At 52.7% G+C, this 16,737-nt stretch overlaps 2 protein-coding genes across 12 annotated transcripts in view; one reads left to right on the top strand and one right to left on the bottom strand.

The window, feature by feature from the left end:
• Positions 1 to 3,369, top strand: part of LOC138741763 (membrane-anchored junction protein) — a 204,299-nt gene extending 200,930 nt beyond the window's left edge. Inside the window, exon 12 of one of the 2 annotated variants that reach the window (XM_069896050.1) lies at positions 2,532 to 3,369. In XM_069896050.1, the coding sequence (XP_069752151.1) occupies positions 2,532 to 2,640 (109 nt within the window). In that variant the 3' untranslated portion in view covers positions 2,641 to 3,369. Of the gene's footprint in view, positions 1 to 2,256 lie in introns of both variants that reach the window. The other variant, XM_069896051.1, reaches the window with a different exon arrangement.
• Positions 3,370 to 6,101: 2,732 nt separating this feature from the next.
• The window catches only part of ppp2r5b (protein phosphatase 2, regulatory subunit B', beta), a 183,108-nt gene continuing 172,472 nt past the window's right edge, over positions 6,102 to 16,737 (bottom strand). For 9 of the 10 annotated variants that reach the window (XM_069893815.1, XM_069893819.1, XM_069893816.1 and 6 more), the window contains 6 exons: positions 16,610 to 16,663; positions 15,528 to 15,578; positions 13,735 to 13,854; positions 13,397 to 13,524; positions 12,398 to 12,499; positions 6,102 to 8,904 (listed from right to left, as the gene is read on the bottom strand). In XM_069893815.1, coding sequence (XP_069749916.1) covers positions 8,775 to 8,904; positions 12,398 to 12,499; positions 13,397 to 13,524; positions 13,735 to 13,854; positions 15,528 to 15,578; positions 16,610 to 16,663 — 585 coding nt within the window. In that variant the 3' untranslated portion in view covers positions 6,102 to 8,774. Of the gene's footprint in view, positions 8,905 to 12,397; positions 12,500 to 13,392; positions 13,525 to 13,734; positions 13,855 to 15,527; positions 15,579 to 16,609; positions 16,664 to 16,737 lie in introns of those variants that run through there. The other variant, XM_069893820.1, reaches the window with a different exon arrangement.

Here is a 16,737-nt window from a genome sequence, read left to right as displayed (position 1 = left end):
GCAATGGTCCGCAGTTGGGCTGGGGGCTGTAGTTGAAACATTTCCTATCCATGTGCTTGTCTGTATGTCTTCTAGGTATTATAATTGAATCTGCCTTTTACCACTTCCTTTGGCAGCCTGTTCCATGTACCCACCACTTTTTGTGTGAAAATGTTTTGCCCCTCAGGTCCCTTTAGAATCTACACCCCTCCCCCCACCAAACTTAATTCAATGCTTCGAGTTTTAGGTGCCCCTACTCTAGAAAATAGACTGACCGTTCTATTCTCCTCATGAAGCTGTATACCTCATCTTAACCATGGTGGGGATGTTCAGCAGGTGAGAGGAAGTAGAATGGGACTTGTACAGTATGCAAACATGCTGGAGAAACTCAGCAGGTCACACAGAGTCCACGTCACCAACGTTTTGGGCCTGTGCCCTTCGTCAAGGTATGAGCAAAAATCAGGCCTTAACAAAAAGTTGGAGGGAGAGGGGAGAGGAGAGAAGGGAGGAAGGTGGAAGGGGAGGAGCTCAGGCTGACAGGTAGACACCGTTGGATGGGAGAAGAGAAAGGAGTTGAGAAGTGATGGGGGACAGGGCAACACTCTGATAGGAGAGGGGGGTGGGTGGGGATCTGGAGGAAAGGAGACAGAGGGTTAAGGTGGAGACTCGGGGAAGGGAGTTAAGGGAAACGAGAGAAGACTCTGATAATGCCATCTAATTGGAGAGCACCCAGATAGAATATAAGGTGTTCCTCCAAGTTGAGGGTGGTTTCGGTTTGGCAGTGCATGGGCCCATGGATATGGCTCTCCCAACTGTATCCATCCTGTTTCTCCCCCTTCCTCCCGACTCTCCTCCCCACCTCACCCCCCACTTTTTCATTCATGTACCTGCCTGCTTTTCCCTCACACCTTGGTGAAGGCCCAGGCCAGAAACGCTGGTTATGCTGTACTTCCCATGGACACTGCGTCACCTGCTGACTTTCCCCAGCATGTTGGTGTGTAGCACTGGATGCCTGGACCCCGGCATCGGCAAACTTTCCTGTTTAACTCCAGAACAGGGCTTGTGGTGGGACTGGAGGTGTGGGAATAGGCTGATTGAAATCATAGTTGAGTATTCTGCTCTCCGAAGCTAATTTCACAATGCTGCTGCCAACTTAATGAGGCGAAACAACAAAGTCTGCAGTCGTGAGGGTTGCGTGCAAGACACAAACGTGCTGGAGAAACTCAGCAGGACCTCGGCAGTGCATTTGCGGGTGGCTAACATCACATTTTGAGACACGTCAGGTGAATGTTGCTGGAGTTCTTTACCATGATATCATTCTCCAGCTGCCTGGCCAAGCACAGCTCCTGGTGTTCAAGAGGAACTGCACTCTGGGTGTTACAGGTAGTGTTGGTTTGTCAGTGGCCAGGATAAAAGGCACAAGCTGCCTGCCCCTGACCAGCCGATCTCTGATCCCCTTCAACCCACCAACACCAACACATCCCCTCCCCACCCCAACTCTCTCCGTAGTCAGGAGAGGGAAAACCAATGAGAAAATCCTTCCTCTCCTTTCCAGCATTGGGGGCAGTTAGAAGTGGAGCTCCAGCCAGCCAGGCATAGACATGAACGCGTTAAGAAGGCATGCAACGTGCTAGCCTTCAAAGTCAGGGCATTGAGTTCCAGAGCCGTTAGATGATGTTGTAACTCTATTAAAAATCTGGTTCGACTGCACTTGGAATATTGTGTTCAGTTCTGGTCACCTCATTACAGGAAGGATGTGGAGAGAGGGCAGAGTAGATTTTCCAGGATGTTGCCTGGATTGGGAACAAGTCTTATGAGGCAAGGCTGGCAGAGCTGGGAGTTTTCTCTTTGGAGCGTAGAAGGATGAAAGGAGACTTAATAGAGGTAGATGATAAATTATGTGAGGCATAGATAGGGTGGACAACTATCACCTGTTTCCCAGGGTGACAGTAGCAAATACCAGAGGGCATCTGTTTAAGATGAGGGAAGGAAAGTTCAGGGGAGACGTCAGGGGCAAGTTTTAACAGAGAGTGTTGGGTGTGTGGAATGCATTGCCAGGGGTGGTGGTGGAGGCTGGTACAATAGGGACACTTAAAAAACTCAGACAGGCGCATGGATGTAAGAAAAATAGAGGGGTGAGGGGTGTGAGATGGGGAAGGGTTTGATTATTTACTAGGCTGATAGAGGTCAGAACTACATTGTGGGCCGAAGGGCTTGTACTGTGCAGGGATGTTCGATGTTCTATGACCATTCTATTCGCTATTCCTTCCTTTGCAGTATCTTCCATCCGTTCAACCTGCTCTTTGGCACAAAGAAAACAGAATAATAACTACTGCCTCTGAACTGCCAGGAGAAAGGTGCTTAAACTGTTGAATGTTTGTGTGGTTTTGAAGCAGCTTTTCATTCAAAATCCATTTGGATCTAGAGCAAATAGGATTTAGTCACTCAGTTGGAACGATAGGGGGCTGAGGTGACACGATCAAACTGTTAAATGTTGTGATGTTGAAATGGTGAGTGAATTCTGTTTAAAAGCCTTAATGTGTCTGTTACAGAGCCCTCCATACCCAGCGCTGGGGAACAGTCCCATCCTTGACACTGGGACAGGAATCCCCGCTGAAGCCTTCCTCTACACCCAGTACTGGGGGACAGGTCCATCTCTAACCCCTGGCCTGATCCCTCCCCCAACATCCAGTGGTGGGGGACAGTCCCATCTCTGACCCCAGGGCTGATTCCTCCGTCTACACCCAGGACTGGGGGACAGGCCCATCCCATCCCCTGGGCTGATTCCTCCCTCTACACTCAGTATTGGGGGACAGACTCATCACTGACCCCTGTGCCGATCCCTCCCCCTGTACACAGTAGATAGGACAGGCCCATCTCTGAACCCTAAGAAGATCCCTCCCACTGCACCCAATGCTGGGGAACAGGCCCATTTCTGACCCCTGGGCTGATCCCTCCCTCTGCACCCTGTTCTGGGGGACAAGCCTATCTCTGACCCCCATACTGATCCCTCCCTCTGTACCCAATTCTGGGGGACAGGCTCATCTCTGACCCCTGGGCTGGTCCCTCTGTCTGCACCCAGTACTGGTGGGGGGGGGGGGGGTTCTCTGCTGTTCCCTCCCCTTTCTCCCCAGGGACACAGGTGATGATGGGTAGTGATGGGAGACTACATAAATACATCATTTTCATGAGCCAGTGGGATGCTGAGGTCCAAACAGCGATGGCCAACCACCCCCTTGAGGACCATCGTGGAGTGAGCATCCCATTTAATTCACCCCAGCAAAGAAATCCTGTTCTGCTGAGTACACCTGTTCTTTGAAATCCATTTCCTGCTTCAAGTTGCTGTTGGTGATTAGAAAAGTTGTGAATTAAATAAAACTGTTGGGAGAACTCGGCCTCTCTGCACTATCGCTTTGTTCTCTTCAGTAGAAGCCTTCCAACCTACACAAATACATACAAGGATGGCTCAAAGCAATGGTGGCCATTCACCTTACGGAGAGGGATCTAGGAATAAGGCACACAGGACCCTGAAAGTGGCAGATCGGGTGGTCAAAAAGGCTTCTATCAGTCAGAGTTTTGAGTACAGGAGATGGCAGGTCATGTTACAGTTGTACAAAACCTTGGCGAGGCCCTGTTCGGAGAATGGTGTTCAGTTTTGGTCACCACACCACAGGAAATACGTCGTTAACCTGGAGAGGCTGCAGAGAAGATTGCCAAGGATGTTGCCAGGACTCAGGGGCCTGAGCTACAGGGAGAGGTTGAGCAGGCGAGGACTTTCTTCCTTTGAGCGAAGTAGGGGTGATCTCACAAAATCACGGGTGGCACAGTTGGCACAGCTGTTACAGCGACAGCAATCGGGACCTGTGCCTTCTCTAAGGAGTTCCCCGTGTCTGTGTGGGTTTTCCCCAGGGGCTCCAGTTTCCTCCCACCATTTGCAACGTACCAGGGGGTTGTAGGTTAATTGAGTGTAATTGGGCGGTGCAGAATCGTGGGCTGAAATGGCCTGTTACCGCACTGTACGTCTATATTACATTTTGTTAAAATTAAAATAGACTGGGTGAAGTTTTTTTTGCCCAGGGTAAGGTTAATTTTGGGATGTATAATCAAAATAGGACATATGCAGTGAAGGGGAGGGCATTGAGGAATGCAGAGGGATCTTGGAGCATTCTTTGAAGGTGGATTCCCATGTAGATAGGTGGTGAAGAAGGCTTTTGGTATGCTGGCCATTATAAATCATAGCATAGAATATAGGAGTTCGGAGGTGATGTTGAGACTGTTTAAGCATTGTTTGGAATATTGTGTGCATTTCTGGTCTCCAAATTATAGGAAGGATATCAATAAGTTTGTGGGTGCAGAGAAGATTTACTAAAATGTTGCCTGGATTGCAGTATCTTGAATACAGAGAAAAATTGAGTGGACTGGGACTTTATTCATTGGAGCGTAGAAGGTTGAGGGGGGGATTTGATAGAGGTATTTAAAATTATGAGAGGGATAGAGGAGATGTGAATAGGCTCTTTCCCCTGAGGGTAGGGGAGATTGGAACAAGGGGTCATAAGTTAAGGGTTAGGGGGCAAAACCGTAGAAGTGACATAAGAGGAAGCTTCTTCACTCAGAGAGTGGTGGCTGAGTGGAATGACCTTCCGGAAGTGGTAGTTGCAGCAGGGCCAATTCTGTAATTTAAGAGGAGGTTGGATGAGTACATGGATGTGAGGGGGTTGGAGGGTTTATGAGCAGGGAGCAGGTAGGTGGAACTAGTGGACTTTTGCGCAAATCGGTGGGACTAGAAGGGCTGATGTGGCCTGTTTCCACACTGTAATTGTTATATATGGTTATATAGAAGCAGTAACCAGAGGACAGAGGTTAAGGATGGGTGGTGGGAGATATTTAACAGGAACCTGTTGGGTGATTTCTGATAGACACGGGGAGGTGGGTATGTGGAACAGGCTGCCGCAGGAAGAGAATGAGGTCGGGACGATTTTGTAACATTTAAGAAACATTTGCATGGATACGTATATGGTTTGTGAGGTATAGAGCCAAATACAGGCAGGTGGGATGTTTTGGGTTGACATGGGTAAGTTGGGTCAAGGGGCCTGTTCCTAACCCTGGAGAATAGACCTTCCACCTCATTCTCTGCTCGTCACCCTCCAGGGCTGGCCAGAGCCTCTTGTGCTCAAGAGAAAAAGAGTCCTGGGCTCGACTGAGACCCAAGGTGTGGAGAAGTTCCCTCTTGTGAAAGAATCCAGAACCTGGGCATCACAGGTTCAAAATCAAGGGTTGCCCAATTCAAGGGACAAGATGAAAATCTTTCCCTCAAGGGCACAGTCTTTGAAATTCGGAGACGAGTTAAGAGAGATTAATGTTAACCAAGTGGGAGGAAGGTTTCTGGGGGAGGGGATAAGGAGGAGAAGCTACGATTTCCTTTCATGGTGGAATAAGCACAAAGGGAATGGCTTCAATCTGGTTGTACACTGTTTCAACCTGCCCAAAATGGCAGAGGTTCATCATGCAGTTGCTGACCCTTCCCTCAATACTCATCATCAGTGAGACAGAAGGGACTGATCAGCCCACTCCCTCTCCATGTCTGTGGGGCTGAAGAGGGGACTTATCTCGGGAGTGAACACTTCCTGATGGCCAAGGAATCGCACTGACGCCTCTCTCAGAAGACTGAGCATGTTCCAACATTTCCCCTCCCCCCTTGTCCCTCCACCCCTTCTAACAGAGGCACCATCATCATCAGACTCGCTGGGCGCATCCCAGTGCGGGGCAGGAGCGGCTCTGCTCAGTGTCAGTTGCCGCAGCAGGAAGCAATGGTCGCAGCTCGGAACATCATGCAAACCTGCCCTCTCCCTCTGCGGACTCCATCCCCACCTCCCACTGTCCGGGAAAGGCAGCCGATGTACTGAAGGACCCATCCTACCACCAGAGAGAAGGTTCAGAAATGTGAAAGTGTGCTTAAAGACAGTTTCTTCCCCACAGTTATCGGGCTCGTGAATGAGCCTGACTTTGGACTGATTGATCCTTTTCTCATGGTAACAAAACACTCTGGAACTGTGCCCTTAACATGTGGCCGCAGGCGCACTGACTGATCGCAGGAGTGAATCAGACGCAAGTTGACAAATAAGCAAAGTTAACTTTTTTGACATTTTATTGCACTCAGGAGGAGTGTGACACATTGGATGGAGCCCTCACCCTCTGCTGCTACCGATGAGTGGGCAGATCCTGGCAAACATCAGGGGTCAGGAAGGAAGCAGCTCATCAGAACTGTAGAGTGTGACTGACTCTTCTATTAACTGAGATAACACACATCTACACACTGCACGGATGTGTGAGGGAGAGTGGAGAAGGGAGAGGGGTGGTGGGACGGGGAGGGAAGACGGGGGGAGCTGTGCGTGAGAGGAGAGAGGGAGAGAAGGACAGAAAGAGAGGGGCTAGAGAGGGAAGAGGCAGAGCAGGAAGAGAGGGGGGGCTTAGAGGGAGAGAGAGAGGAAAAGGGAGGATGGTGAGAGGGCAGAGAGAGAGAGAGACAGACAGAGAGAGAGAGAGAGAGACAGAGACTGAGGAACGTTTCAAGATGGGGCTGCAGAGAGGGAATGGACAGACTGACTGGGGTAGAGGTTGGGATAGAGATTTCAGGAAGGTAGAGGGTGGCTGGAGAGACAGAGATGATGTCACAGTCCCGGGCCCAGGGAGTTTCACTGCATCAGGCACCCGGGAGACCGCCCCTCAGTCCATCCCCACCCCCACTGACCACCAACCTGCTGCCTGGTTTGGATCTGGAGGTACCAGGAGGGTGTGACCCTGCGAGGAGCTGGTTTGTTGCCTGGCAACATTCCTGGGATTTTGGAGGCGGCGTGGGGGCGGGGAAATCAACCTCATAGAGTCCTGACATTAAGAGGCCAAGGTTGCCCTAATGGTGACCTCTCGACCTCTGACTTCAGGCATGTCCACTCCAGCAGATCTTGTGGGGTTGGGGGGGGTGGGGGGAGTCAACTCTCTCCCTTCCTCTCCCAGTCCTTGCCTTGTGCCACCTCAGGGGGTAAATGCCCCAAACTCCAAACCATTCCTCCAGTCAGGCTTGCAATGGAGGTCAGAGGTCGGTGAGAGGTCGGGGGCTTGACCAAACCAATGTCAAGTGAGATGAAACCCCGGTTCCCTGAGATTCTCCTCCCCACCCCAATCTCGGGCTCAGATGCCCTGCCCCCACCCTCCGGCCAATCCCTGATCTTCTTTTCCCCCACCCTCTCTGCCAATCATCCAGTCCCTCCACAAATGGAGAGGGAAGAGTCTTGAATCATTGCTGCTACCTGTTGGGGAGAGGGGGGAGAACAAGCATCTCCATATCCTGCACCCCACCCCCACCTGGTTCAACCCAGGGAGGAGGGTTGGGATTAATTCTTCCACCCTTTCCCCCAAGGAGTATACAAAGTGTCTGGGGTGGGGGTCGGGGAGGATATCTCCATCCCACCAAGGTTGGAGGAGGCTGGAGAACCCCGCGGTGAGGGTGGGCGGGTGTCTAGATCACGAAAGGGTTAAATCTGCATCCCAACCAGGAGAATAGGGGATAGTGGAGGGGTATGGGATGGGGTGAGGAAGGGGGAGGTGTTGGGGATGAGGGAGGGGGTTGGTGTGAGGGAAAGGGAGAGGATGGGGATGGGGAAGAGATGGAGGTAGGGGAGGGAGGTGGTCTTGGGATGGAGGAATGACCATAACATGGGTTAACATTCTACAGGAGGCATTCGATAAATGTTTCAAATTACAGCTTTAAAGAAGTTTCAAAATACATCTCATCCCCCGCGAGCACATCCTGATGCTTGCAGGGGCCTTGACTGGACGTCCACAGAGGCCTCATCCAGATGTCTATATGGGCCTCGTATGTCCGCAGGTGCCTTGTCCTTACGTCTGCAGGGGCCTTGACCAGATGTCCACAGGGACCTCATCCAGATGTCCACAGGGGCCTCGTTTGTCCGCGGAGACCACGTCCTGTTGTCCACGGGGGCCTCGACTGGACGTCCACGGGGCCTCGACCGGACGTCTGCGGGGGCCTCGACCGGACGTCCGCGGGGGCCTCGATCGGACGTCCGCGGGGGCCTCGACCGGACGTCCGCGGGGGCCTTGACCAGATGTCCGCTGACTACCTTGTCCGGATGTCTGCAAGGACCTTGTCTGGACGTCCGCAGGGGCCTTGACCAGACTTCCGCAGGACACCTCATATGGCTGTCCACAGGGCGCCTCGTCCTGATGTCTGCAGGGACCTCGTCCACATGTCTGCATTGCACACAGGACGGAGTCTCGGTGGCCCCCACCTGGTTGGAGTCACTGGACGGGATTAGGAGGGAGTGTTGGAGGGATGGGGGAGGAGTGAGAAGGGCAGGGGAGATGGTGGAGGGGTGGGGAATTGGGGAAGGGTGGGGAAAGTGAGTAGGTAGTGGAGGGGTGGGGGAAAGTGGGGAGGTGGTGGAGGAGTTGGGGAAGTTGGGGAGCAAGAGAGGTGGGGAGTGGTAGGGGAAGTGAGGGGGTGGGGGTGAGGATAGGGGAAGGAAGGGTGTGGGATGTGGGTAAGTGGGGGTGTGAGGGGAGGAGTGGGGATCTGGAGGAGGTGGGGAAAGGGTGGGGGAGGATGGGGGAGCAGGAGGGATTGGGGAGCGGAGGATGGAGTGAGTGGGAGGAGGGGGTGGGGGAGATAGTGGAAGGGTAGGGGAAGCAGGAGTAATCGCGGGTGGGGGAGGGAGGTGGGGGTAAATAGGAGGGAGGGGTGGGGGGAGCTTGGCCTGCGGGCTCCTGTTGCCATTTGGCATCTAGTCAGGGCAGTGGAGGCTCTGCCCGTTGGAGAGGTTCTGCAGGTCCCCCAGGTTCTTCATTTTCCTCAGCTGCAGATCGTCCAGCTTTCTCCACAGTTCCTCCCTCTCTCGCTCCTTCTTCATTTCTCTGCAGGCACAGAAAAGAGTCTGAGCACCCTCATTCCACCTGTCTACGTTTGCCCCATGTCCCTCACCCCATCTATCCATGGATTCGTCCCAATATTTCTTAAACACTGCAATTCAGGAGATTTGGTAGGACACTGAAGGCAAACAAATTTTTTACAGTTGTACCTGGAGAACATTCTGCCCGGTGGCATCACTGTCTGACAGGAAAAGGCCATAGAGAGCTGTGAACTCAGCCAGCACCATCATGGGCACCAGTCTCCACTCCACCGAGGACACCTACAATAGGCGGTGTCTCAAGAAAGCAGGTTCAATATTCAAGACCCTCCCCCAGGCCATACCCTCTTCACTCTGCTACCATCAGGAAGGAGCCTGAAGATGAGCCCCCAGCGGTGCAAGGACAGCTTCTTCCTGCCTGCCATCGGATTCCTGAATGGGCAATGAACCTCGCTTTCTCCTATTTCCACTCATAGCTATCGATGCCCTGTGCTGCTGTCGTGCAACAGATTTTGTGACATGCTCATGATAATAAATTCTGATTCACCAACCTCCTCCAGCAGCCTGTTTCATACACCCACCACCCTCTGTGTAACTTTAGTCCTCAGGTTCTCGCTAAATCTCCCCCTCCCTCACCTTCAGCCTGTAGTTAGTGATTACTTGATTCAGCTGATCTATTTCTTATCATTTTGTCCACCTCAAAAGATTGCTCCTCCTCCTGCACACCAAAGGAATAAAGCCCTGGCCTGGTCCACCTCACGCGCCCCCCCCCCCACCAAAAGTCTCTGCACCCTATCCGACTTTATGGCATCTTTCCTGCATCACGGTGACCAAAACTGGACACAATACGAGGAAGTGGAGGGATGGGTTAGTAAAGTTGGGGGTGGTGGGTGTTGTGGATGGTGTGGAAGGTCATCAGCAGGACATTGATAGGATGCAAAACTGGGCTGAGAAGTGGCAGATGGCGTTCAACCCAGATAAGTGGTGAAGGGGTTCATTTGGGTCAAATATGATGGCAGTGTGGAGGGTTAGAGGGATCTTGGGGTCAGAGTCCTGGGGGACGCTCAAAGCAGCTGCGCAGGTTGATTCTTGGTAAAGAAGCCATATGGGGATTTGGCCTTCATTAACCGTGGAATTCAATTTAGGAGCCAGGAGGTAATGGTACAGTTCTACAGGACCCTGGTCAGACCGTACTTGGAGAACTGTGCTCAGTTCTGGTCGCCTCACTACTGGAAGGACGTGGAAGCCATAGAAAGGGAGCAGAGGAGATCAACAAGGATGTTGCCTGGTTTGGGGAGCAGGCCTGGCAAACAGGTTGAGTGAACTCGGCCTGTTCTCCTTGGAGTGCCGGGAGATGAGAGGTGACCTGAGAGAGATGTTTAAGCTGATAAGAGGCATGGATCTTGTGGATAGTCAGAGGCTTTTCCCCAGGGCTGAAATGGTCACCACAAGAGGACACGGGTTTAAGGTGCTGGGGAGTGGGTACAGAGGATATGTCAGGGGTGGGTTTTTTTATATATGCAGAGAGTTGTGGGTGCGTGGAATGGGCTGTCGGCAACGGTCGTGGAGGCAGTTACGATAGAGTCCTTTAAAAGACATTTGGAAAAATAGAGGGCTGTGGGTAATTTCTATGGTAGGGACTTGGTCGGCACAACTTTGTAGGCCAAAGGGCCTGTATTGTGCTGTAAGTTTTCTGTTTTTAATACTCCAAATGGGATTTTACCAACATATTGTATAACTACTACATAACCTTAATATATTCCTCCTCACCCCTGTCACCTTAAATGTATGCCCTTTGGTTACCAGCTCCCCTGCTAACTTTTCCATTAAAAAAATCTCTTTAATTCATTTCAAACAATGAGGGAAAGGCTACCGGCCCCCATCTTGACAATCTTTTACAGGAGCACAGTTGAGAGTCTGGCTGCATCACTGTGTGGGACAGTAGCCGCAAAGCATCAGACAGGAAGGCACTGCAGAGGATCATCAAAACAACCGAAAGGATTACTGGGGTCTCCCTTTCCTCTACTGATGACATCCACTGGGGCTATTGCTTAACTGAGGCTCAAAAAATTATTGAGGACCCTTTCCATCCAGCGCTCATATCTTTGACCTTCAGTAAGAGGTGCAGGAGCATCCACATCAGGACTGCAGGCTGGGAAATGTTTAAAAAATTTTAAATTTAGCCATACAGCACAGTAACAGGCCATTTTGGCCCACGTATCCGTGTCACCCAATTAACCTACATCCCGGTACATTTCGAATGGTGGGAGGAACCCAGAGCCCCTGAGGAAAACCCAGACATGGGGAGAACGTATAAGCTCCTTTCAGACAGCGCAGGATTCAAACCCCGGTCCCTAACTGAAACACCAACGGTGGTGCCCCTGGGAAATCTCACTGGGAACTGCGAGTGCGGGACTGAAGGTGAAGAGGAGCATTTAAAAAGCACCAGGAAAGGTAGGCGCTTGTTTTAAATTTCTCCATTGCCTAATTAATTATAAGGACAGGAAGCTCAAGTGGAGCGGTCCAGTGTGGGAGTGGAAATTTAAGGCTTTGATAAGTAGAGGCTGAGGCAGGAGTTGGGGCAAGGTAAGGACAGGTTTATCTAACCTCTAATAGACAGTGGGAATGGCAGTCAGGACGGGGACACACTCCTCTTGCGGGATGTGGGTAATCGGGGAAGACAGTAGCATCTCAGATGACTTCATCTGCGAGACGTGCATCCTGCTGCAGCTTCTTACAGACCGTGTTCAGAAATTGGAGCTGGAGTTGGATGATCTGCAGATCATTCACAAGGCTGAGAGGGGGGGGGGTGTGGCCATTCCCCTACCCTTTGAATACTACTTAGGGGGTTGACCTATCTGGGGTAGGCAGCATCAGCTAGACTAATAGTACCAAGGGCGGCTGTGAGCCTCAGAAGGGTGTTCAGGCTCTCGATAGTCAGAGGAACAGATAGGAGATTCTGCAGCCGCTAGGAGAATCCAAGATAGTGTGTGACCTCCCCGGTGCTCGGGACCAGAACGTCTCTGAGTGGATGCAGAATATTCTTCATGGGGAGGGGGTGAGCAGCCAGAGGTCGTATGTATTGGCACCAACGACATAGGCAGTAGTGGGTAGAGGTTGTTCAAAGTACGTTTAAGGAGTTAGGAAAGAGGCTGCAGGCCAGGACCTCCAAGGTGGTCATCTCCGGATTACCCCGGGTGCGACGAGCTGGGAAGGGTCAGAACAGGAAGATGGTGTAAACAAGTGTGTGACTGAAGAAGGGTTTCAAATTCTTGGATCATTAGAACCTTTTTCTGGGGAAGGGGTGACCTGGACAAGTGGGAGAGGATGCACCTGAACTCAAGGGAAACTGATATCATGGCAGGGAGGCTTGCTAATGCTGTGGGGGGGGGGGGGGTTTGAAGTGGATTTACAGGATGTAGTTCCACCAGCCCTCACCCTCCCTCCCCCTCTAGCCCCCACCCTCCCTCGTCCCCCACCCCATCCATAGCTGCCTGTACCTCTGTCTGTCCACCTTGTAGGAAGCAGTCAGCTCGTCAAATAGAGCGTTGTTCATCTCCATGAAGGTCTTGAGCACGTTGTAGATGAGGGAAACGATGGTCCTGGGGGGAGGTGGGAGCTCAGTCCTGCAGCCAAGGGTCCCGTCGGCAACAGACACACAGCACAGAGGTGCGGGGGAGAGAGGTCCGGCATCCCTCACCATAGGGGAGGGGTTTGGCACTACCTCCATCACCACAGGGAAGGGGTCTAGCACCATCTCCCTCACCACGGGGGAAGCACCATCTCCCTCACCACAGGTGAGAGGACTGGCACCCCCTCATCATGGAGGAGGAGTCTGGCACCACCCCCTCCCCCAACCAACCACCCACCACGGAGTCCAACTTCCCCTCACAACATGGAAGATATCTGATAATCCCTCACCACTGGGGAAGGGTATGGCCCCCCCCTCACTATGGAAGAGGGGTCCAGCTCCCCACTCGCCATGGGGGAGAGGTCCGGAGCCCCCCTTCACTAAGGGGGGGAGGGAGATTTGATGGGAGGCGAAGGTTGGCGCGGACCACCCATGTTGGCGTGCACCCCCCCATGTAGGCAGGGACCCACTGTGTTGGCATGAACCCCCCGTATTGGCAGGGACCCCCCCATGTTGGCAGGGAGCCCCCGTGTTGGCAGAGACCCCCCGTGTTGGCAGAGACCCCCGTGTTGGCAGAGACCCCCGTGTTGGCAGAGAACCCCCGTGTTGGCATGGACCCCCCGTGTTGGCAGGGACCCCCCCGTGTTGGCAGGGACCCCCCCCCCCCCCGTGTTAGCAGGGACCCACCCATGTTGGCAGGGAACCCCCGTGTTGGCAGAGACCCCCCCGGGGTTGGCAGGGACCCCCCGGGGTTGGCAGAGACCCCCCGGGGTTGGCAGAGACCCACTGTGTTGGCATGGACCCCCCCATGTTGGCTGGGACTCCCGGACTTGCCGCAGACCCCCAGACGGTGGGCGCCAACACTCACTGGTTCCAATGTTCCTTGGACACCTGGTACAAGGTGCCAAACATGATGGGCAGGATCCCCTGGCAGTTCTCCTCAATCAGGCTCAAGATGTATTCATTGTTCCAGAAGTACAGGGCCCGCTCGGCCACCTGGGTGGGGAGGGGGAATCATCAGACCCGGTGGTCCCCACCTCCTCCTTCCTGTCCTCCCTCCTCCACCCCCTCCGTCCACGGCTTTCAGCCCCACCCCCTCCATCCGCTGGGTCCCCTCCACCCTCCTTGTCCCTCTCCATTTTCACGCTTCTATCCTCCAACCCCTCCATCCCCTCCCACCCCGCCCCCCTCCAGCCCTTGGCTGACCTGGAAGTGTGGGCTGGAGATGCACTTGGCTAACCGTTTGAACAGCGTCTCCTGAACCTTGACAAACTGGGAGGGCTCGATCACGTCCAAGATCTCCTCCAGCTCCCCCAGGAACATCACCTAAGGGAGAAGCACAGGGGAACAGGTTCACCCCAATAGTGCCCCTTGTGACACATCAACCACATCAACCTAGAGAGCTCCCCACCCAGTTCAGAACACCTCCCCTATCACGCTGATCCTTACACTTCTGTCTTCTAATTTACCCCAGCCCTGTGTTCCACACCCACCTTAAACTGATGTCCTCTGGTATTTGCCCCAAGAAACACCTGTAGAAATAGGGAACTGTCCATCCCTCCTCGTTTGTCGGGTGGCAGCAGAGACATGTGGATAAGGATAAGAACATAACAGGAGCGGGAGTTGGCCATTCAGCCTGTCAAACCTGCTCCCCATTCAATGAGATCGTGCCTGATCTGATGATGGGCTCATCTCCACCCACCTGCCTCCCCCCACCCCCATGTCCCTTAATTTCCCGACTATGTAAAAATCCATTCAACCTTGTCATGAATATATTTACTGAGGTCGCCCTCTACGCTTCAATGGGTAGCGAACTCCACAGATTCACCACCCTCTGGGAAAAGCAGTTCCTCCTCATCTCTGTCCCCTGGATCTTGAGGCTATGCCCCCTAGTTCTAGTCTCAACCACCAGTGGAAAAAAAAAACTTTCTACCTCAATGCTTTTCATAATTTTACACGTTTCTATATGATCCCCTCTCTTCCTTCTAAATTCCAGCGAGTGCAGGGTGAGAGAGTTCCTTCACTTCAGGGCACGAGAACTCAGGATGGGGCTTTACAGTGGTCGGTGTTGCCTGCCCTTTCGTTACTACCCCTCTGGTTACTGATTCGACCTCAACTTTTCCACTGCTGTTCTCTCTCTCTCACACACACACACACACACACACACAACCTGGTTCTGCTCACCCCATTCCAGCAATGCTTTGGAGAGGGTGTAGAGGAGATTGACTAGGATGCTGCTGGGATAGGAGAACTTGTCTTCTGAGGTAAGGTTGACAGAGCTCAGGCTTTTGTCTTGGGAGTGAAGAAGGATGAGAGGGTGACTAAATAGAAGAGAGTAAGATTTTGAGGGAATTCGATGGGATGGACAGCTGGCAGCTTTATTCCAGGTCGCCAATAGCAAATACCAGAGGACGTCTGTTTAAGGTGAGTGGAGAACAGATTAGGGATACTTGAGGGGCACGTTTTTTTTTAAACAGAGTGGTGGGTGCTTGGAATGCATTGCTGAGGGTGATGGTGGAGGCTGGTACAATAGGGACATTTAAAAGACTCTTAGAAAGACATGTAGATACAGGGAAAATGTGTGTGTGTGTGTGTGTATAATGTGCTGTGTATTTTGTCTGTGTGACTGTATTTGTGTCCACTCATGTGCATCTGTGAGAATGTGATTGTGCATGAATCTGTGTGTGAGAATGACTATGTGTGTGTCTGTGCAGGCCGTGTGTGTGCGTGCGAGAGTGTGCGTATATGTGTCTGTGTATATGAGTGTGTGTATATGAGTGTATGTGTGTGTGAGTATGGGTATATAAGTGTATGTGTGTGTGTGTATACGAGTGTGTGAGTGTGTGTATATAAGTGTATTTGTGTCTGTATACAAGTGTGTGTGTTTGTGTGTGGGTGTGTGTTGTGTGTGTAATAATCATGAACTTGATGAATGGGGAGTGGGGAAGTAGTGGGAGGGGAGGAGTGAAGGAGGGGTTGTGGAGAGGGGTAAAGTTTACCTCTTTCTGTGTACACGTCTTTGGCCAGAATTTCAGTAGCCCCCGGAGAACCTGTGGAATCAAAGGGACATGGTGGGTCAGGATGGGCACCTCCAGCTGTACTGGGCAGGCATGGAGAGAGGAGGACAGGTCCACTGCCCTAACCCTCTCTCCTCCACGACCCTCTTGATCATAGAACCATCATCCCTCCACCTCCCCCACAAACTCCCTCCATTGACCACAGGCACTCCCAGCCCCGGGGAGGGGGGGGTGGGGCTCTAGTCCATGTACACACTAGGAGAATGAGGGGTGGCTGCAAGCCATGGGGAGTGGGGAATCAATGAAAGAGGAGTGGAGGGGAGGGACAGGGAGGAGGTGAGAGCATGGGAGAGGGAAGAGGAGAAGGGGAAGGAGGAGAGAGAAAGGGGGTGAGATAGGGAGGGGAGACTAGAAGAGAGGGGGGGAAGGTGGAAAGGGAATGGGAAGGGGAGAGGAAAGGAGGGTAGAAGGGGAGAGAGAAAGGGTGGTGGGGGAAGGGAAAAGGGTGAAGGGGTGAGGGAGGGGGAGAGAGGTGAGAAGTGGAAGGGAAAAGGGAGAGGGGTTAAGGGGAAGGGGAGGCTGAAGGGGAGAGGACAGGAGGGTAGAAGAAGGGGAGAGAGAAAGGGTGGTGGGGAAAGGTAAAAGGGTGAAGGGGAGAGGGAGGGGGAGAGAGGTGAGAAGAGGAAGGGAAAGGGGAGAGGGGTTAAGGGGAAGGGGAGGCTGAAGGGGAGTGGGAGGGGGTGGAGTTAGAGGGGCGATAGAGGACAAATGGGAGAGGGTGAAGGGGAGGAGAAAGGCAGAGAACGAGGGGTGAGAGCTGGAGGGGTAAGGGTAAGAGGGAAGGGTAGAAGGGGAGGGGAGAGGAAGCAGTAAGGAGAGGGGTAATGGGAGAGGGGGAGTATTGTAAGGGAGAAGAGAAGGGAAGAGGGAGAGGATTGTGCCACTAGGTGGAGGGTGAAGTTTCAACCTCACCTCTACACAACCGGAGTGACTGAGAGGGAGGGTTTGGATTGTGGACAGGTTTGACAGAGTCCTGCATGCTGACAGGAAGTGACGCCACTCACCGGTTCGGTCAGCGTTGCGTCCTTCTCCAGGAACTGCACGATGCAATAGGCCAACTGTGGAGAAAAGGGATGTGGTGGTGAGCAGAGTGGAGGAACTTCCCAGCACCTGGGGTTCTCACTGGATTCCA

This window comes from Narcine bancroftii, chromosome 8, assembly GCF_036971445.1.
Source record: "Narcine bancroftii isolate sNarBan1 chromosome 8, sNarBan1.hap1, whole genome shotgun sequence".
In the NCBI taxonomy this organism is placed as follows: domain Eukaryota; kingdom Metazoa; phylum Chordata; class Chondrichthyes; order Torpediniformes; family Narcinidae; genus Narcine; species Narcine bancroftii.
The sequence above is the reverse complement of the archived record's forward strand: the minus strand, read 5'-3'. Positions and strand labels throughout refer to the sequence as shown.